Source organism: Aplysia californica, unplaced genomic scaffold (assembly GCF_000002075.1).
Source record: "Aplysia californica isolate F4 #8 unplaced genomic scaffold, AplCal3.0 scaffold00129, whole genome shotgun sequence".
Lineage (NCBI taxonomy): Eukaryota > Metazoa > Mollusca > Gastropoda > Aplysiida > Aplysiidae > Aplysia > Aplysia californica.
Genome location: NW_004797399.1, coordinates 946,081 through 973,859, shown reverse-complemented (window position 1 = coordinate 973,859; position 27,779 = coordinate 946,081). Strand labels below are relative to the sequence as shown.

The 27,779-nt window shown below is 38.1% G+C and overlaps 1 protein-coding gene across 11 annotated transcripts in view; it reads right to left on the bottom strand.

Moving 5' to 3' along the window:
• LOC100533391 (myosin heavy chain, non-muscle) overlaps positions 1-27,779 on the bottom strand; it is a 98,113-nt gene that overhangs the window by 19,061 nt on the left and 51,273 nt on the right. For 4 of the 11 annotated variants that reach the window (XM_013081404.2, XM_013081412.2, XM_005096454.3 and 1 more), the window contains exons 4-28: positions 27,389-27,503; positions 25,272-25,307; positions 21,074-21,091; positions 19,582-19,674; positions 19,066-19,129; positions 18,447-18,545; positions 17,395-17,538; positions 16,609-16,704; positions 16,162-16,280; positions 14,796-14,948; positions 13,451-13,462; positions 10,453-10,623; positions 9,782-9,946; positions 7,856-7,970; positions 6,748-6,929; positions 6,095-6,286; positions 5,561-5,721; positions 4,892-5,000; positions 4,288-4,491; positions 3,829-3,977; positions 3,057-3,327; positions 2,230-2,378; positions 1,667-1,811; positions 731-943; positions 12-218 (exon numbers count right to left, since the gene is read on the bottom strand). In XM_013081404.2, coding sequence (XP_012936858.1) covers positions 12-218; positions 731-943; positions 1,667-1,811; positions 2,230-2,378; positions 3,057-3,327; positions 3,829-3,977; positions 4,288-4,491; positions 4,892-5,000; positions 5,561-5,721; positions 6,095-6,286; positions 6,748-6,929; positions 7,856-7,970; positions 9,782-9,946; positions 10,453-10,623; positions 13,451-13,462; positions 14,796-14,948; positions 16,162-16,280; positions 16,609-16,704; positions 17,395-17,538; positions 18,447-18,545; positions 19,066-19,129; positions 19,582-19,674; positions 21,074-21,091; positions 25,272-25,307; positions 27,389-27,503 — 3,382 coding nt within the window. The remainder of the gene's footprint in view (positions 1-11; positions 219-730; positions 944-1,666; positions 1,812-2,229; positions 2,379-3,056; positions 3,328-3,828; positions 3,978-4,287; positions 4,492-4,891; positions 5,001-5,560; positions 5,722-6,094; positions 6,287-6,747; positions 6,930-7,855; positions 7,971-9,781; positions 9,947-10,452; positions 10,624-13,450; positions 13,463-14,795; positions 14,949-16,161; positions 16,281-16,608; positions 16,705-17,394; positions 17,539-18,446; positions 18,546-19,065; positions 19,130-19,581; positions 19,675-21,073; positions 21,092-25,271; positions 25,308-27,388; positions 27,504-27,779) is intronic. The other 7 variants (XM_013081406.2, XM_035969239.1, XM_013081405.2 and 4 more) reach the window with 6 other exon arrangements.

The window sequence follows — 27,779 nt, the reverse complement described above, 5'->3', positions numbered from 1 at the left end:
ATCATTATTACCTGCAATTTTTTGGACTTTTCCCCTGAGTCTCCGGCGGTGCGCTCCAGCTCTGCCAGCTTGAGACTCATTTCCGCCACCTGACTCTCTGCCTGTTTGCGCTTACGCTCAGACTCCTGCTTGGCCATCTGAACACTTTTGAGGTCGTTAGCGAGGTCTGTGGTCTCAGCTTCCAACGTCGCCTTGGCCTTCTCCAAACTTGCTTTGGTCTGTATGGCACGTTACAAAAGACAAAATGAGTTGAGTTTTAAAAATCACATTCAAGAATGGGCTCACCTTTCAATACTGTAAATGTGCATCCCTATGTGGGCATGTTTTGGTATGTTCCCGTGAACTTCTAACCATTACTTTTCCTCTCTTTTGTTCTTTCTGAATTTGCAGGAGGAAAAATTCTCATACTTGTCTTTAAATTAAGAGCTTTAACAATGAAGTTCACTAATTGAAAAAATATTGACAAACATAAGGCTAGGAACAATTCAGAGAACAAAGCTAAATACAAGAAGGAAAAGCCAACATGGGAACAAAAAAAATTTACGGATCACATTATCTAATATATTTTGTATCAAAACTAGTTTTACATAAGTGCAATATGACATGTACAAAGATGCAAATAAATGTATAAAAAGGATCACATTGCAAAATCTGGACAATTTAAGAACTCCACATTTCTGGATTTCTCTAAATTCCAGATTTCTCCATAAAAATCAGCAGTTCTCCTCACCTTCTTGACATTCTCCAGCTCCTCGCTGACTTGCTCCACCTGCTGGTTGTACTTCTGCTTGGTCTCCTGCACGCCCTCCTCGTGGGCCTTCTGGGCGCTCTCCACCATACGCTTGAGCTCCTGCACCTCATGCTCTCTCTTGTTCCGCAGCTCCTGCACGGCCGCCGTTGTGTCCAGTGAATCCTCCAGCTCACCACGCAGGGCCTCCAGCTCCTGAACGACACATGGACAAAATGGATGAGTTGGAGAATAATTGTCATTTAGTTTTATATTTTCATTTTTTAAAAATTTTCCGATTTAGTAAGAGTTTTACCGCACTTGCCATATAATTAGGTCATTTTAAACACTGAGGATTAGAGGTATTACTAGAAAGTAACACACAAACAAAATGTTTTGTTTTTGTTTTAATAAGTGTTTTACGGCATTTCAACACAATAAGGTCATGTAGGTGCCGAAGATTTGAGAGGCTACAAGAGAGTAACAAACAAAAAAGAGGGAGAGATAAGGACAATAGATACTTGATAGGAAAGAAGGAGCAAACCAGACCAAAGCATCTGCCAACCACCCACTCATTTAGTGTTTAGTTTTAGTTTAGTTTTTTAATAAATGTTTTACAGCCCTTGCAACACAATAAGGTTATAAAAGTGCCGATGATTAGAAGTGTTACAAGAGAGTAACAAACACCAAAAAAAAAGGAGGGGAGAGGAGCGATAAGGGCGATAGATGTTTGATATGAAAGAAGAAGTAAATCACACCAGAGCACCCGCCAACTACCTACCTCATTTAGTGTAGAGAAAAAACAAACATGCAATCAGGGAATAGTTGGGGGGAAACCACAGAGACGAAAGCAGACGACAGAATACAGTTAGAGGACAAAAGTAAATAAGGATGGGGGAAACAAAGGGGGAAAAAAAGAAAATAAAAAATGAACTATACCTCATTGAGATCTCTCTTCTGTTTTTCGGCTTTATTGCGAGCCTCTTTCTCCGTCTCTAAATCATCCATGACTTCCTGGAGTTGGTTTGTTACTTCTCTCATCTGTTTCTGGAAGGATGATTTGGACACTTCTTCATCATCAGCCCTGAGGAAAGTGATTGGGTGCCAAACATAAAATATCCACAAAACTTTAATACTACATATGGGCAAAACATCAGTCAAATACACACACTATCAGATGCAATGCAGAGTTCCAAGACTGATGCCCGCTGTGAACAAAGTCTAGTAGTTTCAAAAGAAGGACAAATAAAAATCCCAGTCTCAAATGGCTAAATACAACTGAGAATCTAATTAAAGTCAGATTTTGAGAAGTGAGCAAAGCTGTCCATTGTTTCAATCATCCTCACAGAAATTTAACTTCCTTTGTCAATGCTTTACATGTAAATGTAGGTTCAATAAAACATTAAATAACTGCAAAAAAGTTTCTTCACATCTATAGTGCGGGCATACACACATAAATATTTAAAATATTAACATGTCACAGCTGGAACAATGCAACTTACTTCCGCAAAGCAGACTGGACTTCCTCTTCACGTTTAGCTAACTGAGCCTGAAGGTCTTCAACTTGCTGTCGTTTTTCATTCAACTGGTCCCTCAGATCTGTCAGCTCTGTCTCTAGCCTCCTACGAATCTTTTCAAGCTCTTGACGGGCCTGGGAGTAAAAAAAGATATATTCAAATTATGTTAAAACTCTTTGAGGTATTTGTAACATAAATGGATAGTGTTGTGCACATCATTTGACTGAATTGAGTGAGTAAAAGGACCCAAATATGCAAAAGCAACGAGACAAGAAACCCTTCAGAAAAAAAAAACGGCTTACACTGAATCAAACACACCCTCACAAACACAATCACACCCAAAAAACGTAGGAGAAATTATAAACAATCTCTATTCCTCTTTCCGAGCTCCTATCCACGAAACACAAGAACAAACACCTATAGCAGGTGCTTGTCACCTTTTTCATTGCCAAAGCCTTTTTAGACACCTTAACACTTTGCGGCCACATCTCGCCCATCGGTGATGTTTACCTCCCAGTTTCTTTGGATTTTCCCCAAAATACTTTTGCCTTAGACGGCAAGGGCTTTTACTATAGGAGTCTTGTGATGGCAAAGTGTTAAGAGGCTTAAAATGTCCATACCACCCTTCTTGATGTACTTCCAAGACATCATATAATACTTGTCACTGCCGCGGTGATCCCTACCAACCACCAAAATGACCAAACTGCTCACAAGTGGGTTATATCGCAAGCACTGACCCAAATGTATCTACAGACTTTTTGTCAGAACATAACATACTGTACATATCAAAAGTGAGCCTCCCCAGTGTGTACCTGCTGTTCTTTCCTCAGTCTCTCCTCCAAGTCAGCGATGATGGCCTCGTACTTATTCTTCAACTTGCCCAGCTGCTTGGACTTCTCCTCCTCCTCCGCCATGTTGAGCTGTGCCTCGCCCAGCCGTTCTTCCATCAGCTTCTTCTCCTTGACCAGCTTCTGGTTGGAGTCCTCCAAAATGGCTGCAGCTTCCTCCAGCTTCTTCATCTTGCCCTCAGCCGTCACTTTCTCCAGCTGCAGTTTTTGGCGTGTCTGCTCTTCCTCCTCTAGCCTAGAGGTGATACAATGTGGTAAAGTCATGTTTCAGTTTCACACAGAGATGGCATTGTGGCCACATTTAAAAAGGAAAAGAAGTGCAAGTAGCATATCATAGCTCAGCATCCAAAACAATCTGCAAAATTACAATTTTTGTTAGTTTCATGAATTGTGTTTCTTGTCCCTTTTGTTCAAGTGAGGACACAGTCTCAACAATTATGCAATATATGCAACATGTTATTCTTATACAAACTAAAAAGCTTTATGGAATGAGATACAACGGCACTCTGCATCGTTACAATAAAAAAGACCCCAAAAAATCCATTGGCACAGATGAAGATCAAGGAAACTTAGTTTATTAAATACATTTTCAATCAAAATTTCCCATGCTAATCTTTAACTTACATGATGATGACTGGGTGCAAAATTCTGACAAACACAAAAATTGCATAATGGCGCTTTTCAAAGTCTTGCATCCAGCCACTGACTCTGAAGCCTTAATTTCATAACAACTTACTGTTCCTCAAGGTCTTTAATGTTTTGAGTGAACATCTTCTTTTCATCCATAAACTTATTGTTCAGATCTTCTTCCTCTTCTATCCTCATCTCCAGTTCATGCAAAATATCCTCCAGCTCTTCCTTCCGTTTGTTCAGCCGTGCTCTCGACTGGAGACAGAATCGGAAATAGAAATGTAACGTCAGAAAAAATTGAAACAATGATACAACAAAGTGAATCTCCGGACATCTCATTTTAAAATTATGATATACCAATTTGAATGGTACAGGAAAAGAAAACCAAAATGCATCAATTTGATGCTTCAGTAAATCATGTCCTTCCAATAAGGTAAAACGCACAGTGTATTTAGTTCCATTGACCAGGCCAATCTTCGCTCGCAGACCAATGGCAAACTATGCAGGAGACTGTGGGTGGTATTAAACAACAGGCATACTATCACACTGTCGACTCTCAACCCACCTCCTCAGCCTCAGCACAGAGCTCAGTCTCTGCCTGCAGCTGCTCCGCCAGGATGTTCTTCTCCTCGATGATCTGAGCGTAGCGTCGCTCCATCTCCTCTGTTTCCTGCTTCTGCTTGTCAAAGCTGTCCTTCACCTTCTTCAGCTCCTCCTCCTTGGTGTGCAGCTTCTCCTCTTGCCCAGTCACAGACAGCAGCGGCTTCACCTGAGGGAGAGCAGGGAAACAAACGACTTTGAGTTGGGTCTTCTCCAAACTTTTTTTGCTAGCTTTTCTAACATTACAAGACGCTAATAGAAAAACATAAATTCTCATTCGCAGAATATTACTGCTTAATTCCATAAAATATACACAATTTATATGTAACAATTTATACTTTTTTGGGATCTTTCATAAATATATACATCAGAGTATACTCTCCTCTCATACCTTAAACTTATATAAAAACACTTATTTTACTTTGATATTATTTAAGCGACTGGGTTTTAAAAAATTAATATAGCACCAAATTGATAATTACTTCAACACAGTGTTTAAGCTTGATTGTTTTTCAGTAAATTATTATTCTACCATCAAACTGAAAGATAGTCCTTTCTTTATAAATTACCTTAGTGAACAAGCGCCACCATTGCCAGTTTCTGAGTTTCAAGTAAGCCGCACAGTTTCTTTGGATCACGCGAATAGCATTGATCTGTTGCAGCCTCTTCTGGTAATTTCTGCAGAGAAGATTAAAAAACTTTGTGATAAGGGAAGAGGAAAATTATTAACTATATAGAAGCAAATGTGAATACACACAATGCTGAATCCACATCAGCTGTAGTTATAAATATTGAAAATTTGGGAACTTTCTCTATTTTTATTAAGAATCTGCTTATTCCTTCAAAGCAAAAACTTATCACCAAAAAAAAAAGAGTAATAACTACAGCTTATAGACCATTATGACTTTCATTTACTGTCCCATGTGAGCGATGTATTAGGACTCGTTAGTAATCTGCCAATTCTGAGCATCTTGCTTTTTGTTTCAAGTCGTTATCTTGTCTACAATAAATGTCATAAAAGTATTTGCAACCCCGACATAATATTTTGCCTTGAGAAAGTCTTGCATAACCTTTTCATCAAACATGTCCCGACATCAGATATCTACGTTTGAGACATCCAATTGAGCTTGCTACGCACAAAGCTTAAAACGTGGAAAAAAATGATGAGCTATGCCAAGGGCATCTTAGCATACTGATCTTTATCAAACCCAAAACCTCAACCCTCTCAGACATTTTACCTTCTGGCCAGCAGACCCCTTGCCAGGGCTTGGAACTGCACAATGATGTCTGTCAATTTCAAGTCTCTTTCTTCCTCTAGATGAGCCAGCACGCCAGCGCGGAAAAAGATCTTGCTCTGCCCGATGCGGAACAGGTTCGAGTCCAGCTCTAACACAGATATCTGAGAACGAAAACGATTAGATGTTACCTCTAAACACTTACCCTCACATACCAATAAATACGAAAACAATACAAACAGCTTAATACATCCCAAATTAAAGAAGATGTTTCTGATACTCATAAGTGCAGACTAGCTCTGAAAAAAAACCCCTGAACTTATCAGACCCCCATGGAAACAGGCATGCAGAGAATCAAAATTTACTGATCAAATCTAAAACATCTTGTATCAAGACTATTATTGTATAAAGTGCAATACTGAATGCACACACACAAATAAAAACAAATTGTAAGCCAAAATCAGGATTTCAGAAATCCAGAGTTCTGAACACGCATAATCTCATTTACATACATCTGTTAGGCGACCAATAGCTTACCATCTTCTCAACGGCCTTCTTCCCATCCATAAAGCCTCTGGGAATGGCAGCGGGCGTGAGGATCTCATAGCGCTGACGGAACTCTTGGAACAAAATTCTGTTGGGAAAGCCTTGGCGGCAAATCCTAATCCCCTCCAAAACACCATTGCATCTCAGTTGGTCCAAAACCAGAGTGGACTCAATCTTTCCAGCCTGGGAGAGAAAAGAGAAAACATGTGAGCAAACAGCGGAAGCCTAAACAAGTATATGTAGTACAATATATTATAGCCATAAGCCAAAGAAAATCAAAATCAGAACCTCACTCTATATCTAAATCGGCTATGTCCATTCCCCCATTTCAGCACAACTTGCATCCCCAAAAAGCTTTTATCCACACTCAGTGCCAACTGAGCTAGTGTAACAGACACTGCACCTACGAATGTAACGTCAAGGAAGGAAAATAGAATCCTCTATTTTCTTATTAGCTGTTTGAACAATCTCTCTCAACCGAAAATACAGTTTAATGATGAAGCTGTAGATTTTGATATAAGTGGACTCCACTGAAATAATTCATACACTTTTGGTCTCTTCAAGAAAAATATACTTTAGAGAGGACTCCTCCCCATAGTTTCGCGGGTCAAACAAGACAACAATAACACACCACCAGTACCCACCTTCTTCTCGTGATTGGGGATAATGCAACGCACAAAGTTGGGGTTAGTGTTGCGCAGCGTCATCATGAGCTTGGCCAGTTGCTCCTTGTACAGCTGGCTCACCGTGCGGAACATGCCCTTGCGGGTCCTGGAGCCAAACATGGTGTCCACAGCTGCTGCTGCTCCCATGCCCACAATGTCAGCTGCACCAAAGGAGTTTGGTTTTTGTTAGAATAGCATGCCATTAGCAACACAAATAGGTCATAAAAGTGCCCAAAATAAGAGGTAGTACTAAAGACTAGCATACAAAGAAAAGAAGGAGGAGAGATGTTTGTTTGTTTGTTTGTTTGTTTGTTTGTTTGTTTGAGTAAAGAGAAACACATCTGACACAATTATGGTCATTTGGTGCTGGGAAAAAATAAGACAGACAGAAACAACAGAAGGAAAGTAAAGAAGTTGGACATGCCAGTGACAGTGGCACCCTCCAACCCTCCGCAAGGAGGGGAGATAAGAACGGATATATATTTGATAGGAAAAGAAGGAGCAAACCACGCCAGAGCATCCGCTAACCACAATTTAGCTGGAAACCAGTTGCTCGGTAGAAAAAGCAAAGAGCAAACGCTCGTCTTTTGCTTAAAAAACAAACAAAAATAATTATCCTTCACAGTCAACAAAAATAAGAGTAAAAACTCAGACACAAAATTCGCGGCACACAGGTAGGAAGCTGGATGCAGAGTAAGTCGTATACTCCAACCACTTTAGACAACAAAAAATGCTACCCTAATAAAGTTGACTGAAAAACCAAACAACTGACAAATACAGTGCATGATTTAAAAAACCCCCACTGCTGCAGAGTGGACCTAGGCAATCCCATAAAGTATTGGAAGAAGAAAACTGACTGGAATAATTCAAACACTCGATACTGTATCTATCATGCTTACAAAGGTATACTGCATTCGTAAAGTATTGTGTGTTGGCCTATTTACATCTTGAAAGAAGATTTTAAAGAAGTAAGTATGCATGAAACAGCTTTCCCTGAGCAGTAGACAGACAGGAAGAAGACGGCATTTAAAAAAAAAAAACCCCATCTAAATTAGGAATTAGGAATAAGCATGGCATGACCACGTACCATCTTTCCACATGTTGACGACGAAAGGATCAGTTGAAGCAGACAGGATGGAGACCACATTCTCATTCAGAGGGTCCATGTTCTTCATCAGCCACTGGTCGGCTGAGTAGTCCACCTGGGCAAAGTGAAAGGAGAAGCAAGTGAAAACATGACACAAATGCATTGAGTGGAGAGACACATTTCAGGTTCTGCCTGCTGAAAGACAACGGTCCTTCGTGACACTGTCACTACTCACAATAGTCTTTCTTATATATAACCATGATTACATAAGTTTATAAGATAATCTACAACTGTATAGAGTTTTTAAAGTCTGTCTTAAATTTCATTTTTAACACAATTCTTTTTTTCATATTCCCCAAGCAAACGGTTAAGTTGCAAAGGGGAGAGAAACCAAAGCACTTACATGGACGTTCAGATCCTCATCCACAGAGCAAATCACTGGTGCACAGCTCAGCCAAAGGGTCGCCATACCCAAAGCTACTCCATGGCCCATAGCAAACGGCTTTGAACTTACCCTCCCCATGGTCTTCCCACCCTGCACAGTGTGAGGTCACACAGGGATACCCCAGGAACTACATTTTAAAAAAAACAAAAGCTAGCAAATCCGAAGTGAACTGTTTAAAACGGTGACTTCCAGACCCAATTCAATCAAAATAATATTGATGGCTCCAAGTTCCTTCTTTCAGGTAGCGGATAACCAGTAAATACTTGCACTGGAAGCTCTGCAAATTCTTTGAGAATCAAAGATAAAGGTTGATATTGTACTTGTTGCGAATGACCACATTTCTCGACAGGGCATATTGTCCACTTTCTCTGCTATTCACTTTTTTCGTTCTTTATGCTTTAAATAATAAACCAAGCTTGGGCTTTCTAGGCAACTGGTAACTGCAAAATCAACTTGACATATTCACTGGATGACAACTAATGGGTTCTAACTCAACACACACAGCCTCTCAAAAACATGCACACACTGAATGGGTTAAACTTAACACAGCAGAGGCATTTCTACATGATGAAGCAATTCTTCTTAAGGCTCAATTAAATCACAGCTGATGTACACTAGCCTAACTTGAACCCAATCCACAGCACCTCCTAACTCTATGACATGATGTCACTTCCTGTTGTGGTCATACTCTCTATCAAAATTCCTTTCAGCACCAACACAAAATTATATTATGTCATCACAATATGTGATCAAGGGAAATAATTTGCTACAACTCATAATATGTATATGTTAAATCTGTTGTGGCAGAGAGTATGTCATTTTATGTAGAGTGACAAAATTATCAGAAAGATAGTTGTGTGCATAAAAATGTATGGTTGGACATCCCAAATTTAAGAGGCAGTAGGAGAGTGTGTTTGAGTGCCTGCATGCATATATGTGTCTGTGAGTGTGTAGTGTATGCTTGTCAGTGCGTCGTTCACCAACATGCATATTATGCTCATGTACTTTGGCAATACCTTTGAGTTGTGAAATTCGGCTGGGGGGGGGGGGGGGGACGTTTGTGTGAAACACACAGACATAATGGGGAAAGATAAAAGTCCCAAAGGTGGAGAAAACAGCCTAATTAAACGCGAAAGCCCTCAACTTCCTTGCACCAAGAACAAGAAAGCACAGCCAGATTCAGTACTGAACAACATGACATGGAAGATCACTACCAAAGTACTAAACAATGGAATGAAAACACAACCATATCTTTCTTTGACACTTACAAATAATCAACTACTGTCCCATTTTGTCAAACAAAACGAAGAAAAAAGAAAAAAAAATTATCTCTATACTTTTTTTTCTTCCTTAAAATGAGAATTTGGGAGAGGTCAGAGAGTAAAGATTGGGTATCAATTTACTTTGAAATTCATAAAGTTCCACCTGAACTCATGAGTACTTTTCCAACTAAAGAGATATTGTAAGAGGTAAGCCCTCACCTTGTCTGCGTAATGGATGAGACTGAAGTCAGCATCAGCCCTGAAGTCAGGCTTCTCAAACTTGGGGTGGGTGGTGTGCTGAGCCAGCAGTTTCTCCACAAACGTCTTGTCCGTGGCCTTGGGGAACCAGCACTCCTCATCCAGCAGGGCCAGGATGCCCATTGGCTACAGGGGGGAAAAGATACAAGTGGCCGTGTCAATAAACATACTACAGCCGAACCTGCACTAACGACTACCTGCCTGTAAAAGACAATCACATGTACACATAATTGCTTCCTATTTACCTCCTTACGTCTTTTTTACATTATAAGGACACTGTACTGTATGAGACATCTATCCGTCTAAGACTGCCCCTTTTCTCCTCAACAATCGGAGGCAGTCTCAGACAGTTTTGACTATATACAGTTCAACCAGTCCAAGATAACCAGACATTGTCTAAGAGAAAAGCAATCATCTTAGAAAGGCGGACCTCTTGCATGTGTCATTATTGCATTTAAAAAACACCAGTGGGGAAATGGGAAATGGTTGATGTACATTAGCCATGATAAATCTATTAACAAATTTGTTATAAAAAATATCATTTCCAGTCACACCAGGGCAAATTTAAAGCCTACCCTATGTCAACTAAGCACCTCCTGTATTAACAAAGAGCAAACGTTAAGTCTTCTCACCTTCTCCAGCAGGTCAATGGTGGGTTGAAGGTCAAGGCCAAAGTCAATGAACTTCCACTCGATGCCCTCCCGCTGGTACTCTTCTTGTTCCAGGATGAACATGGTGTGGTTGAACAGCTGCTGCAGCTTCTCGTTGGTGTAGTTGATGCAGAGCTGCTCAAATGAGTTCATCTGGAAGACCACAAACAGTGTCAATAATAATGGTACTACAAGCTTTGTAACAACACCCACATACACACACAAGCACACACACACACCATCCAACCCAACAATGCACTTGTTGGAAAAGTAGAAAAACTGAGGGAACAACAAACTTTTCAAGCCAATTGCTTTGGAATTGAAAATAAAGGTTTTTAAAAAAAGAGTAAAAAGTAAGCCAACAAGTTTAGAATAAGAAATAAAAAGAATTATTAAACTCAGTCCTCTTTATTCTAAACAGAAGCTACTTTATCCAACTCATAAACAAAAATTCACAAATAAATTCTAGGATCTGTAATAGTATTGTAAAATGCTTTACCAAAGACAACTAGAAAAATATTGTAACATAAGTAGTATGTAAAAAAAGAAATCGCAGACCTAATGATCACATTATCATAAACATGCCACAAATTCTTGTCTGTAGAGGAAAAACTAGAATCAAATCAACATCCACCATGCAACAGAAAAAAAATGAATTAATTTTTTGGCGACAGAAGGAGTAACATAAAATCCAGTTTTTGGAAAGTGTAACAAGCTCAAATGTGTAAAACGAATGATATGTCAACACTTTGAATGAATCTGAGACAAATATTTTTACAAGTTAATTGAAACAATATTTTCAGTTTATCAAACCTTTGAAGCATCAATTTTAACACAAACTAAGAGTAATAATAATCAATTACATTTCCTCACCGCCTTCCATTTTTTTGCGCCATCCCTAGGCTAGGAAAAGTATTAGCAAAACAAAATGCAATCGAATGAAGAGAGACTGATCACATGAGAAGCTCATACTCCATTCAGCTAATGATGATTTCAGTCGTATGGAGATGGTCACATTCTTTCAACATAGCTACAGTCCAATGCACGCACCACCTTAAATACTGACATTGGCTTCCCATAGGAAAAATATCATTTCTTTTCTAAAATAACAGCCAGACCAAAGCCACATACCAAAATTCATGTAACTTTAACAATGAACTATTCTGGAATGAATGGGGTTTCCACTCATTTTTTATGTCTCTTCTTTAGTCAGCACAAAGTCTAACCTATTTCAAAACTCACAGCCCATTTGTTTTCCCTATACGTTCATGTGCTAAGCACACTTTGATTCCAAAACCCCTCGCCTATATCTTTGAGAACAACACTTTGGATGCTATTCTTAGACACATGTCGACAACCCTGACAAATGTTCCCATTTCTTCTGCAAGCAAACGCCAATTCCACGGGGTGCAAATCTAGAGGGGAAAAAATGTGTTATCTTGCATAATGCTTTTAATACCAAAAGTGCTGTCTGTCCTAATTCAACCTACAGGGCTGTACTAGGTTAATATTTCTCACTGACCCAGTGGTCATCTTAGTATAAATTAGGAACCTGAACACAGCTAAAAAGGTTTGCTGGTACAGCCATATTTCCAGTTTCGTGTAGATCTACCCTTTGAAAAAGACACGACACTGTATGTGAGTGAACAAGTTGTCGATGAAATGTCAAAGAAAAAAAAATCACAACAGCAAGATATAGCGACAGACTTCAGATAAGATATCTGTGAGTAATCTGACATGAACCATAAGCTCACAGGGCTGGCAAAACTGATAGTCACGGGTGTCACTGACAGCAAATGAGACATGCGCATGCACTCCACAACAGCTGTATTTGGAGAGGCAGAGTCTAATGCATTTATGGCAGTGCATTTTTTTTTTTGTTGGTTCATTTTTTTTGCCAGTACACAGAACTTCCTTTACTACTACGAAAACACTTATAAGATTTTAAAGTTGACAACAAAAGTGATTGGAGTATTGTCTCCAAAAAATTGCTGTGGGATCAATACACAAATCTATTTCTGCACTTTTCTTCGCATCTTGATTACCCGTGAAAGGACCACGTAACTCAAACGTTCTGGTGAAAGTCATCTTGGTAGAACAAACACTAGGGTGAAGTAACCACTGTAATCATCTAGGACAAATGAGGAGGCCAAAGCAAGGTAGCAGCTTTGCCTATCACTTTTTGAGGCTACAGGGGGGGGGAAGAGTGCTCAGCATCTTTTTGGCTTGCACAAGGAGGCTACACATCAAGGGCATAGATAGATATATGGCGGTCACATAGGGGTTGGACACGAGTCTTCACAAGTAACTACGGTACATGTGTAACGTACAAGTCTTCAAAAGTAACTTCAGTACATCTGGAACGTAACTTTGCTTTTACACTGCCTTCTACATATCAAATAATTTGTGCTGTGAAGGGAAGTTGGACAGTGAGAAAAAGTGCAATACCAGAAGAGATGACAAGTCCAATATTATTGAAGAACAACCTTTTCAGGCTGGATCCATTCCATTAGTGTACATATTATATTAGAGTTAAATCCATGAGAGCAGCTAGATTATTATTATTATTATTATTATTATTATTATTCAGTAAGAGAGGCGGTACTGAAAACAAAGTGTGAAAAAAGGATTCCAGTAAACAGTCTAGTGTCCTTGGCGACAATTCGTCTTCACACAGAAAAAAAAAGAACAACCCAACAGCAAAAGAAAATATAGGACACTGATTTCAAATGACATTTTAAAAGATAGTGTGGGAGGGGCATTCATACATAGACTTGTAATATTCATCACAGCTTATATCGATATTATGACTCAAGGCTGAAGCTCTGAGCTTGTAAGTCACGGCATTCTTCATGCTCGTTTAAGTGATAAAAAAAAAACAACACCCAATGACTACACCTAACAAGAAGCATGTTGCTGGGAAGTATGAGTAAGACCCACAGCAGCCACACAAATCTGAAAGCCAGGTCACTTTGATTACCTTATCCTTTGACTACAACCAAAAGGAAGCATAAAGAAAAAAAAAAGAAGAATAAGATTTTATGTATTTATTTTTAAGGGCATTTTTGAAAGTGTGATTTATGAGAGTCAAACATGATCACTGTTCACATTTCCCGCTTCTTTATTTTTAACTGCTCTGTTGTCAAAAATATTCTAAATTCATCAAAATCTGAAACAAATATGTCACGTTACAAGCAGTTTCTTTTTTAATATACCTGTACCTTAACAGTAATCGAGATGGGTTTTTTTTCCCAAAAAGATAATTCTAGTGATTTGAGGACAAAAAAGCCAGCTTACATCCAAATTATGAAAATCATCTAAGGAAAGCAAAAGACAAAATGTTCTTTCGCTCTTAAACTGTTAAAATTAAGTTTATTAAGAGATTTTTCGACAGCTTCCTTACTGCAACAGCTCTTTTTGCAAGCGAGACAAGCTAATATCCTTTTGAACCTTGAACAAATATTTTTCCTTGCTGCAGAGGAGCAAAGATTTCGCACAATTTAAACCGAGCTCTTTTCCTTCCAGCCTATTCCATTTTAATGTTCACATCAGAAAATACATTTTAAAAAATATTTGCTGACACCATTTACACCATCAACCGAATAATACACCAAAACTGAAACGTCTGATTGCAAGGAAAGAAGACGAGGGTGCCAAAAAAACTGGTAAGATCTGCAAACAGTGGAAGTAAAATGTTCATAGTTTCTAGGCTTCCCTTTTGTTCGTTTTATTCTGGTGCTCAGGCAAACAATACTGTGAAGTAATACAATTTGTCTCGAAGATCTACCTCATGTCACCACAAAAACAGTCGCTAACAAAAATGCACAAGTCATCAGGTTTTGTTTTGAAACAACACCAGAGAGTCAACGGTGTACCACATCTTACACACCACATCCCATACATTTGGAGACCTACTTCAGGTCAGCAACTAAAAAGGCCATTTGAGAATAATGGCTGATGAAATGGCATCAATCTAGACATGGAAAATTAGCTAGAAATCAACCCAGCGAGTAACTTACAGATGCAACAGACTGGTAGACATACATCTGACCTTACAAACTAATTTTCGGGTTTATGATTGTACTGTAAACGGGTTTGTATACAAACATTTCTTTTAAATTACATGCTCCACGGTTCTTAGGACACCACATCTTTTTGAAGAGAGGTATGGGTGTCTTTCATTTGAAGACAAATCCCATCCTTTGATATCCTCACTGGTGAATGAGATGAGGATACATGAGCCAAAGGACAAAAAATTACTGACAGACAGCTGTATATTTGAGAAGAGGGGAAAATTGCAAGGAGGCCAGCATCTGAATACACACCTTGAAGATCTCAAAGCCAGCAATATCCAAAATGCCAATGAAGCTTGCTCCCTGTCGCTTGGTGCGGTCCAGTGATTTGTTGATGCGCATCACCACCCACTTGAACAAGCGCTCATACAGCGCCTTCGAAATGGCTTCTACTGCAAATTCAACCTGTATAAGACATTATCAAAAAGTGCAGAGTTAGCAGTTGATGGTAAGCTAATTCACTGCCAGTCAGCAATGAAAACTGAAAATAACCACAAATCACTAAGAACTAATAAGGAAAATAGTAACTTTGTTTAAAAGTACGAAGAGCAGATCCCAACAGCGCACTCACCAACGGTCTGCAAGCCCTGAATAAGAACACATATCACAGATCTGAATGCCATCTAGGTATCTTGTAGAAACACCCTTCATACCAACATTAAAGTTCAAGTCCATCTTATGGGGTGTTTTGAGGCCACAAAATATTTTAATCTAATAAATATATAATTCATCATATACACAAAGACCATTTATAGCATTTGGATACCCTCTACTTTGAGGACAACTTTCATTTAAGATTAGCTTGTTCAGCACATTTAAAGAGGAGTTGAGACGAAGCTTTTAACTAGTTGACACAACAGAACCTGAATTTTGAGAGAAAGAAGTAGTTATGAAGATGCAGTTATGGTGGATCAACCTAATACTGGCCTCATTCCACCAGGAAACAGATTAGAACAAAAAAGAAAACTGGACATACCCCATCGTAGAGCCCGCCAACCACCCACACAAGCATCTTAACAACTCAGCTGAGAGGGTAAAGATCAATACAGACTTGATTTTAAAAATTTCTCCTCTACAGATGAATTGGTCATCGTCAGACATTGACGGATGTTACTCTTACCATAACAAAGAATCGAGAGAGTTTCAGTTCTCTTTCCTGTTTTCAATCTTTAAGTTTTAGTAGAGTTTTTACGGCGTTCACACCTGCATAAGGTCATATGAGCGCCAAGGGGTGGATGTCAACAGAGAAGTCCATACAGGAAATCAGGCTTACTCTGCTCACCTCTCTAGCTTCAACAGCACAAAGTCTGCTTCGACTATCAAGGCATCCCTGAAATAGTGGGTCACAAGAGAGTGACAAACACACAAAAGGTGTAGAGGAAAATGACGATAGTAAGGATTAGGAAAGAAAAAGCAGCAGTTCCCCAAATGCAGTTCAGGCAGTTATGAGCATGACATTGATAAATCAGCCCATTTACAATTCTACTGCCTATAAGAACATGTTAATGCCCCCCCCCCCCCCCCCCCCCCATGATCTACAGACACTTCAAGTCAGTAGCACCGCCCCAGGGGTCTTTCTTACATTTTTTTTACAAAACAGACCAGTCACAGTTCATACCTGAGCTTTTGTCTGAGCTTTGGTGACAAAGTCTCTGCCGACCTTGATCTTAGGCTTAAGGAATGCCTGAGTGAGAGCAGTGACAGGGACCCCGAGCAGATGACAGGCTTTCTGGGCCACTGGAAGAGAGAATGAAAGACACACAACATATATTAGTATTAATAATAATAATAACAATGATTTAGATATTATGTCTTTAACTTATCCAACATGGAAATTTAAAAAATATTAAAAACACAAGAGTCAACCGGACTTGATAGATTGATGCGATGGAACCAGCCTTTTTCTTCTTCTGTAGAAACAAGACAGAAACCTGAACCCACAAAGAGATGTCAGTACCTCCAAAAGGATCTCTGTTATAATGTAACAGTAACCAATTCACATGCATTTTACATCTCTGCTTGGAATTATAATCGCTTGGTCGTCAATGAGCCAAAGTGCTCTTACCTGTATTGTCTGGCAGGGTAGCCTGGTCCGAGTTTCTCTCCTGTTTGAACTGCATGTTTCCAAACAGAAGGACAGCCGAGACGGTACGCAGAACGGCTGAGGACAGGATTGTAAAAATCAATAAAACAATGTGCTAACTAACTGAATGTCTATAGTGAGAACGACACAGTCACATGTGAACAACAATTAGCAAAATATTTCAAAGCAAAAGTTAACAGTTGATAATGAAAAGAGTGGGAAATCCATGCATGTGATTATGCATTTCTTTTTCTTCTCTTCACTCCTTCACTGTATATACAACTATTGAATTACTAAAATCATGAAAGTGAAAGGAAAATCTGTACACCTTTTGATTTGGTACTAGAGAGTTAATATTTAATCAACAAAATTTTTAGGACACATTGGCCTAACCTATGGAGACATTAAGACTCCACAGGAGCCTGGAGGACCAGCTGCACACAGCAGCCTTTGCACTAGAGACTAGGATGTCCTTTTAGAGACGAATGAGAAAAACAGAATCTTTTACATATGTTCAAATAAAGAGAAGCACATTTGACACAATAATGGTCATTTAATACTGGGGAAAAAGTCTAACTGGAGCGCCCTCCAACCACCCCAATGACGAATCTTTCATCTATATAATAATAATAATAAAAATAATAAAAATAACAAAAATACTACTACTACTACTACTAAAAATACTACTACTACTACAACAACTACTACCTACTACTAATAAAATGGGGATTAACCTATGAGCTGTGCAGAAAGAAGAGAGTCTCTCACCTGACAGATCGTCGGGCGAGATGCCCATGATGGACATGGAGGAGACCAGGTTCTGGAACTCGTGGGCATCGTCCACGTTGGTCACCAGCATCTTGCCGCTGGTCATGTACCGGTACTTGCTCATGTCCTCCAACAGAAACTCCTCTGTGTGTGTGTGGGGGGGGGGGGGCAATGCCCAAAAGGTTATTGTTTTAGTAAGCTTTTTACGGCATTTGAAACACAAAATGGTCATTTAAGTGTTGAAGATTAGGGACATTACAAGAGGGTAACAAACACAAAAAAGAAGGACGAGGACAGATAAGAACGATAGACGTTTCATAAGAAAGAAGGAAAATAACACACCAAAGCACCTGCCAACCACCCACTAACAAGTAGTCAGGGAGTTTGCAAGTTTTGAGTTTGAGTTAAAGAGAAGCACATCAAGACAATAACGGTCATAAAGTCCAGGTAAGAAGCAAGAACAAATAGACAGAAACAACAGAAGGAACGAATAAAGTAGGACCTCTCAGTGGCGCCCTCTTACCACCCGCTATTAGTGTGCTCAACTCACAAATAATGTCAAACAAGTGTGGGTGACACAGTATTTAGGTGGGTGGTCACTGGGGTGTGTCCTAGAGCAAGGCATTATAACCGTAACTCCAGAAGAGAAAAAAATTGTAAATTCCGGCGCTGCAGAGGTGACCAACGATGGCATATTTGTAAAATTGTTTTTGCAGTGGTGTAAAATTGTGTATTTATCATTCTTTACATAATATATGTATATCTATGAGTTCAAATATGTATTCATGTATGAATGTGTGTTTGCCATTGTAAACTCAATTTCCCTCACAGGATCAATAGACAGCAATCAATATATTTTGTTTATTCATAATTTTGAACCCCTAATACATCTATCCTCCTTATCTCTCTACCTTAGATAATGAAATCACTACAGGAAAAAAAATAAAAACTGATTGCTTATTGATTTAACTCTTAAACGGTATATGTGTACAAGATTATAAAAAATTCACAAATACATACAACAAAAGAATTTGTAAACTTTGAAAACTCACGTCTTTGGGCAGCACTGGCTCCCAGCAGAAACTGGTAGAAGATGTGGAAAGCTCTCTCACTCTCTGCCTGACGTACAGACCTGGATTTCTCCAAAAGATCTTATCATGGGTTAAGGAACAAAAATCCAACTACAGTGTAAAACAGTGAAAGTGACAGGGGCTATTTCATTATTTGACAGTGTGCAAGAACGAATGTGCGTGTGTGTGTTTGTGTGTGTGTGCATGTGTGTCTGTGTCTCAGGGAGGGAGTATTATAAATGGGGTAATACATATTTACTTTCCTCAAACCTCAAATTCCTTTTTCAGATTCATTTCAAACAGCCACATTTTGAATCCCCCCTTTTTTCCTTTCACCAAAGTCATTTGTCAATCGTGTGTGTGTGTGTGCGTGCGTGCGGGTGTGTGCGCGTGCGGGTGTGTGTGTGTGTGTGTGTGTGTGTGGGGGTGTGTGTGGGTGTGTGGGTGTGTGTGTGTGTGTGTGTGTGTGTGTGTGTGTGTGTGTGTGTGTGTGTGTGTGTGTGTGTGTGTGTGTGAAGAAGGTTAGAATAATTTTCAAGATCACAAAATACGAAAAATCCATACTGTTGCCCATGTGTGCAACGTTTTGTTGCAAGGATACATGTTTCAATGTTGGCACCTGATATGTAGCCTGAAGAATCAAAGTTGATGCGGATGAATTTTCCCTGAAAGAGAGACAGAGGGCAAAAATGAGTATATACTTTGTACACCTAAAATGCGTGACTAAACTAACAGCTTGGTAGAAACAATATATACATACATCTTTTCAGACTTGCAAAACTTAGGGTGCAGATAAAGGAAATGAGAATGATGACACCCATATATTCAGACACACTCTCTTGCTCCCTCTCTCTAACCTTTAAAACAACCACAAAGCAGATGGCCAACAGTGACTATCACATAAATATAAAAACAAAGTCAACGGCAACTTTATTTTAAAAAATTATGTTTCTCAATCATTCTAGTAGAGTATTACAAAATTAAGAGGTATTAACTCTTCTGACAAAGCCGTACTTGTACACATAATAATCTAATCCCTACCCAGGAGTAGATGGACTTATTCCACAATCCTTTTAGACAGAAACCATAAATCAGAACAACAATACATGTTACTTACAAATCTTGAGGAGTTGTCATTTTTAATTGTCTTGGCGTTGCCAAAAGCTTCCAGGATCGGGTTGGCCTGAAGCAGCTGGTTCTCCAGTTCTCCCTGAAACAGCGCATCAGAAACAGGTTTAAGGTTCGGGGGAAGCAAAAATCAGACCTAACACAGCACATTCGTAGCAACACATGAAGTTCCTTCAACCCAATAAGGATCAATCAGTTTGTTTATTGAGCAGAGAGAAGCCCGTCAATGCAATAACAGACATTTAGTGCCAGGAAAGAGTAAGACAGACAGACAGACAGACAGAAACAATAGATGGAAAGAAAAAGACGTGAGACCCACAAGTGGCGTCACCTACTTAATCAAGGTTGTCCATCTCAAATTAATAAACAAAAGCATGAGTTCCAGTTTCCAAGACCAAAAACTTCATTCTGCATTACTCAACGGAAACAGAAAATGCTTGAGTACCTTACTACTAAGAAAGCTGCAGTTTTCTGCTCAAATAATAATTAATTTAATTAAAGTTCAAGGGTTGTTACCACAACATAACTGGTTCACACATTGCCAGGAGATCTTACATGAATCAAGATATCTTTTATACCATTACAATGAACAATGAAATTCAAACTTTGTATGTATATAAATATATATATATGACAACATTTAAAAAGAAAATAAGGATGATTACAAAGCAAAATAAAAATAATGACAAGAACATTTGATTATGTTTGAACAAAGATAAATATGTAATGACCCAATGTGACAAATGATAGGAAAATGGCACATGAAAACCCGAGATGGCAGCAAATGAAACCGACACAAGGAATTCAGCAACAAAGAGTATACACAAAAAACATAACTTAAAACATAAATGCGCATGCTTGTTTGAAGAGGGATAAAGTATTTCCACCAATGAGAAATACCTTTTCAAATTTGTCTCATGTTTCAACAAAATGCTCAAGAGCGAAAATTCAAAAACGATGAAATGACTGAATAGTAGAAATAAGACCATGAAAGATGTCCAGGATGAACTCATGTGAGCCATGCAGTTTCATGTTATTCAAACAATTTGCACCATCTTATGTAGGCTGAACTTTTGTAAAATCCTTGAACTATCCCTCCCTCCACTCCCCCCTTCACAGACAATTGATTTATGAATTTAATTACATTCAATCTCCCCCCCCCCCCCCCACCCCCCAAAAAAAAAGTTTTAAAAGATGAAAGACAAAAAACAAAACAATTAAAGTAACAAAGAAACTCCCTTTACTATGTTACAGAAGGAACCAAATTTCCTTGGAGAAACAAAAAAATAGCTGGGTACCCATTGTCACCTGGGGTGAAGTGAGGAAAAGGGTGGGGGGGGGGGGGGGGGGGGGGAATGGAGCATGTAGCGATGAGGTTAAAATGGGGTGGTGGGAGGGCGGGCAGGTAGTGGGATACAAGGGTGGGATGGGATGACAGTGAAGATGAGGCTGATGCTAGGCAAATGACTCGGTGTACTTACAAGGTTGAAATCCTTGTTCTAGGAGGGAGGGACAACAGTAGGTATCCACGAAACAAGGAAAAAATGGAGAGAGAGAGAGAACATTTCAATGTCAGACATGCCGCGGCAGCAAACAAAGTTTCACAACTCATGTTTCCTCCAGAATGCCCTAGAGCTGCAAGCTACGGTCAAAATCTAGCCATCAAGGCAAACTTGTCTGCCACCTGACATTCCTGTCCTTCACACATGCTGCTCTCGGCACTCCGTGCAAATAGCCAGGACCTCGAAACAGATTCACAATGCAAATCCTAAGCTCATAGTTCAACGCTGCTCATCCTTTTGATCCAGACAGTTGACTCAATTTAACGTCCTTCTAAGAAAAGTTTGTCTCAAAGCTTTTTTTATACATTGTTGTTGGCCATGTTTTACATCCCCATTGACACAATTCTCAAAGTTTTTAAAAATGAAAAACAATGTTATTGCAGACATTTTACAACCCCATGGAAACAATTCTCAAACTTTTCACCACTCGTATTTCATTAACGGCTGTATAAAAAAGGTTCCAAGTATTTATAGGGGGACACTGTGCATGTAAGTACTTCAATTCTGTACAAGAGTACATTCAGATCTGTTGATTTTTGCAGTGTCCAGTAGGCATTCCCCGATGACTATGAACAAATCAATGACACATCATTCTTTCAAAAAGACAGATCATGGATCATTCTTTCAAAAAGGCAGATCATGGATCATTCTTTCAAAAAGGCAGATCATGGATCATTCTTTGAAATAGACAGATCATGGATCATTCTTTCAAAAAGACAGATCATGGATCATTCTTTCAAAAAGGCAAAACAAATGTCACGGCAGAGACAACATCAAGAAACAAAGTGCACAACTTTCGTCCACTGTAATATCTTTGAAATACCAACAATGGGAACATTCACAACACATGCTACCTTCTTGTTAAAAAAATTTTAAATATGGTAATCACCTAAACAAAAAGAAACACTTTAGTCCCTAAAAAAATATGAAACAAATTTCAAAAGAAAATGCTGTAACAAAAGGCCTCATTGTGTAAAATGAAGGTCAATATAGGCAAGAATGTAACCTTTTTTAAACCATTCCGATTCAATTTCCAATGCAATGATATATAACAGAATTGTTAACCTCAACAAAATTCCTCCCCTATTTTATCTTTTGACAAGCCAGGCACAGGCAGCCATTAATATAAAAATCTTATGACATTTAACATCGCTTCCCCCGCCACTTTCTCAATTTTATCATGCCACCCATGAATACATCTACTTTGATCCTTGAAAGAACATTCGAGTAGATACATTCAAAACAACTCATCCATGACAGGGTTCTTTTCATATTTCCATTTTTCTTTTTGCTTAGAATATTCTTTTCTCCATTAACTTACAAAAATATTTTCTGTGCCAAACCTACTGTACTGACTCTTTCTAAACTCGTAAAGCCACAGTAGCAATAGGAAAAAGTAACAAACTGACTAGTTATGGAGCTAACCTTCAGCTAACCAGATTAATACAGCGATCAAAATTTGTAGTCAGCTTATAATTTTAGTCCATGCTTCCTTTTACATGCAAGAAAAAAATTAGTAATAATCCATCAAATTGTTATGTTTACAACTGGCCAGTGAAACATTTCATGATCTCAAGTGAATTTAGGGCAATATCTTGAAAGGTTGTCCAACAATGTTTTGTGAAATTTATCAGTCAAACTGTTTCAAAACACAGCAGCGACAAAACAGACTGAACGTCCAAGTTTTATTTGGAGGAAAGGTTCAAAAGTCATAAGCTTTGAAAAAAAGTTTCTTTTCCATGTCAAATATATTCCGCTGACACTGAAATAAACATCTATGCCCGAACAGGTTATTTTTTTTACTTTAGAGTTACAGTCTGGCTTTTTTTCTTCATACCGTCCATTGAAATACTTTTTGTCACATCACTTTTATCAAATCCAGTTTGGCATGCAAATTGAGGTGTTGCAAGGCAATATATATAGAAATAGAAAGAGGAAAAGAAGATGTAGTATATTGCTATTACAGAAAAAGAGGCTTGATGCAGTTATATGAGGGCAGCTGTGTCCTTCTTTGGTTATTCTGATGAAATAAAGCTGAAATCATCCAATGCATCCCACAAACACGGGGCAAAAGAAAGGCAAATGAGTACAGGTATACATGGCATGGTCAAAGGCAAACCGGAGAAGCAATTCTGCTGGCAAAAAGCAACAGTGGCAAAAGCAGTGAGCAATTATGTTTGAAAATGTGAGAAAATGAAGTGTAGTGTACTTTTACATAAAACAAGATTATGATTTCTATGACAGAAGAGAAATATAAGGTGAACAATACTGGAGAAGGGCAGGTAGAATTAGATTGTCTTGAATGAAAAAAGGTATTATTGCTTTCATGGATTACATTACAGAACTACTAAGTCACTAATGCAATTCTTTCATATTATTTTCAGCAGCAAAAAGGCTTAACAAAGTGAAAGAGTAGAATTGGTACAAATAAGATGCTCAAATTTCTGACATAAGGGCCCAAAGTTCTTTTTCGTGATCAAACAAATATTTACCAAGAACTCTGGTTAAAGAAAAGTAGTAATAAAATCAATACAAAGACTTGACATGTTACCAGATCAGACACATTAAAGCTGATTCATTTCCTGTTCCTTGAATGAAGATCTTTGAGAGAAAAACTGACGTGTTGCTCACAAAGAACAAACTTTCCCCATTATTTAAAAGTTTCTTATACATCAATATTTGAACTGAAAATCAGTATACCGGATATTGGACAAAACACTTTCAGAGAGGGTAGTATAAAAGAGAACAAAATTACAGGGATTTAAGTGTCACTTCACTCTTATTTTTTGGTGCACACATATCAAACAGTTATGCAGTCGTGAGAATTCTATGCTGTTATTTCACTCCTTTTGATATCATACAAAAATAACACTTGAAGAAAATTGTATAGAGGGTTTTGAGGAACAGGGATTCCATGCCATCTGGGCAAATTTCTGCTGCTTCTTGGGCAGAGCATTCTATGTTCTATTAACGACAAGCCATACACAAAAGAAAGGAAAGAAATGTGCAATACTACAGATAAGACAATCAATATGCAGTGTATTGGACACAGTTATTTACTACTTATGTTGTTTTTTTTGGTCACACACAATTTCTGTACCACCTATTTTCTCAAAAGACTTTTATTCTTTCCAAACAGAAGCCATCTCTAGCATGTGATGCAGTTGTGAGAATTTTATGTTGTTATTTCACCTGTTCATGCCTGTAAATATTATACTAAAAGACAAGTCATTCACAATTTAGACTGAACGACTGTATGCCATTAAATGGAACATAATATGATCACCAAAAGACAAGATGAATCCAGCATATTCTGTCTTTCTATACTAAAACAGAAATTCATCAAACAGACGGCATTTTGATCCTTAAATATGACGAGTCAAAGTCTCAGAACAAAATTTTAGAAGCTTCAAATTATATATGAATGTAGTATAGTCATACAACCTGATTTTGTTTCGATATAAGGAGGATATTAACAGAGTTATAAAACATGAAAATACTACAAGAATTATCAAACAGAGCAGTAATGAAAGAATAGTTTGAAGTGTATACAGCAGAGGGTATTCTTTGTAATCAAATCAAGTTTGCAAGCTTTCAAGTAAAGCCAAGAATCGTTGTCTATCAAAAATCATTCTTGAACACTGACAAAAGCTATCACTCTAGCTGAAAGCATGGACAAGCAGCAAAAGGGGAAAAAACTACAGTGTGCTGTACAAATAATAAGGTGTGAAGCTAGAGAAAAAAGCAAACCAAGCCCTCACTCAAAACATGTATCCACAAAAAGAAATTGAATTTCTTTCTAAAAATACTTGGCTTGAGAGAACAACCAAAACACACAAGGGAAAAAATTGGGTCAGGTGCTGACAAAAATCGTTCAGATCGTCCTGACCATTTATGTGTTTTTTTCTAATTACATTCTTTTTTCAATCTTTTCACTTAAACGTCAGAACATTACAATCTAAAACCCTTACAGGCATTGATAATGACAAATAATTTTTTTTAAAACAAAAGATTTATGAAACAATGAACGATTTCCGATAGTCACTTGGAGCCGAGTTAAAAGAAACGTACATTTTTACGTAGGGGATAGCAAAAGGACCAGAGAGGGGGCAAGTACCTGTTTCAAAGCATCTACATTTTTCCCTCCATCCTGCTGATGAGATATGATGGCATGGAGAGAAGAAATATATGTGTTTCAACATCACCAGAAATACATGTCAGGGAGAAAGAAACAAATGAAACGGATGATATCAAGCATGGTACCACACTCTAGCCTGGCCCAAACCATCCCTCAAAAGGGAAGAATAAAAAAGGAAACAATGCTACAAAAGTAAATCAAATACAAGCTGATACCCCTTTGTAGCGTAAATACTACATGTATTCTAACTTCAGATAAAAAAAAGCGAAGCCAAAAAGAAAAAGACAGAGCAAATGAACTATGATTAATTAGAAGGCATAAGACACCCCAAGAATGTAATCAGATTTCAACAGTTTGTACATGTGCACAGACTATCCAATCCTAATCCTTCCATGAAATGTTTATCAAAGATAAATCTGTAAACAAAATGGATTATATTGCTAATCCATCATCCTGTTCACTGCAGTCCTTCGGATGATATCATCATACTTTTTTTTTCTTGTCTTTGAAGAAAAGCAACTGTGCTCCTCCAGTACAAAACAAGGGCATGTCAATATATCTAAGTTTCACTGTACCCATGCTATTTTCTTTAATAGATACCATTTTTAAAACTAAAAGAAAGAAATGGCCTTCATTCTTTCTATGAATTTTGATTTGTGATCATGCTACTAAAAGAAATCAATAAAAAAAAGAAGAAGAAAAAAATAAGCACTGTAAATTTTTTTAAAACTACATAGAGGCACTTATTGCAATCCATACTGTTAGTAACTGAGCGGAATCAGTGACTCTTCTGAAAGTTGTACGGAATGCAAGAGACAAAGACTAATCTGATAATCTAAGTCACTGAACCGATTTCACTACGAAACTTTTTAAAAACTTCTGCCACTAAAGGTTAAAAAAAAATGTTGCAAAACTAAAAACTAAAAAAAAAAAGGTCTCAAACAGATCAGGACTACAAATACTAAACTACCAGAAAGAGCAACCAAAAAAATTTAAAAAGTTGAGTTTGAGATTCTAAAACAATTTATGTTGCAGTCTCAAATGGCTATCTAAAACTTTTTCACTTGAAGAAGAAAGATCAGGAAAGGATGGTTCTAGACAGACATGCCCAAAAAAACAAAAAATGTAAAGATTAGACAAAACCATAAATGTCATGCTTTAGATAAGAATGTCTGCCTGCAAGAGGCATGCAGTTACTTGTCATCTGAGACAAAACAAAAGGGCATTAAAAACCCTCTGGCCTGTTGAACGTGTCAGTAGTCATGCCCAAACACAAGCAAGCAATGCCATTCAAGTAATAATAAAGTCTGTGAAGCAGATAGGTGAATCAAGGAAGAGATATAAAAATCAATGCTGTTCCTCTTTTTAAATGAGGAAATGGAATTTCTATGGGATTTTTAAAAGTTTTTATAACACGGTATCACATAAAAGTTTGAAGATTTATAAAAACATCTTTTGAGCTAGCTGAAGGTGAAACAACTTATTAGTAAATACCAATCTTTTCCTCACTAGCATGACCAAATTATTTTCTAAAACCAAACACTGATTTCTATTGTGACCTGGCTAAGGAAACAAAATGAACCCAAAAAAACCCAAAAAACCTTTAAAAAAAACAAACAAATGTTTTGAAAAAATATTGCATTTCTGCAGTCTCATGAAAAGACTGATTTGTTAAGAAAAATGAAAGTAACAACTTAATTTAATACTACATCATTGATTGACACAAAACATTTGGGTTACGTTTTAATGGCCTCCCCGTCCAAAATGGAATATCAGTCCCTAAAAATGATGGAAAAATTAATACTGTTGCTTTTACATTGCTCAATTCAATGAAAGGCTACGCAATACAATTACTTCCCTGGCAGTTAAAGTAAAGCTGGCGCTTAATTATTTCACCGCACTCATATCAACAACAGCGTTTATCAACAACTGCTTAGCACACTCACTGTGTTACATACAACCAGCGTTATCAACACTATGTGCAACCACTAGACTTCCGTTGTAAACCCCCGGCCACCAACAAAAACACTAAGGCTTTCTATGTTAGGAAAACTTCGCTTCAGTAAAAGGGGAGGGAGTGTGTAGTCACTACTTACAGGCACTTGGAGCGAGCTGACCGATTGTCTGTTGGTGCGGTTGGAGGCTGCCACATAGGCCAGGTACTGGATGACCTTCTTGGTGTTCTCTGTTTTACCAGCGCCAGACTCTCCTCTGTGGAACCAAGGAGTTTTATTTATGTAAGAGTTTTGCGTCACTTGCAACAAAAAAGAGGTCAATAGATATGAGTGCCGAAGAGTAGAGATGATACTAGAGAGTAACTTACAAATAAAAGAATAAGGAGAGACAAAGATGATAAATGTTTGAAAAGAAAGAAGGAGCAAACCACATCAGAGTACCTGCTAACCACCCAACAGAGGAGGTAAAAAGAAGCATGTAGATATTGATCACAAAAAGTTATTGTGTGTGTGTGTGTGTGTGTGTGTGTGT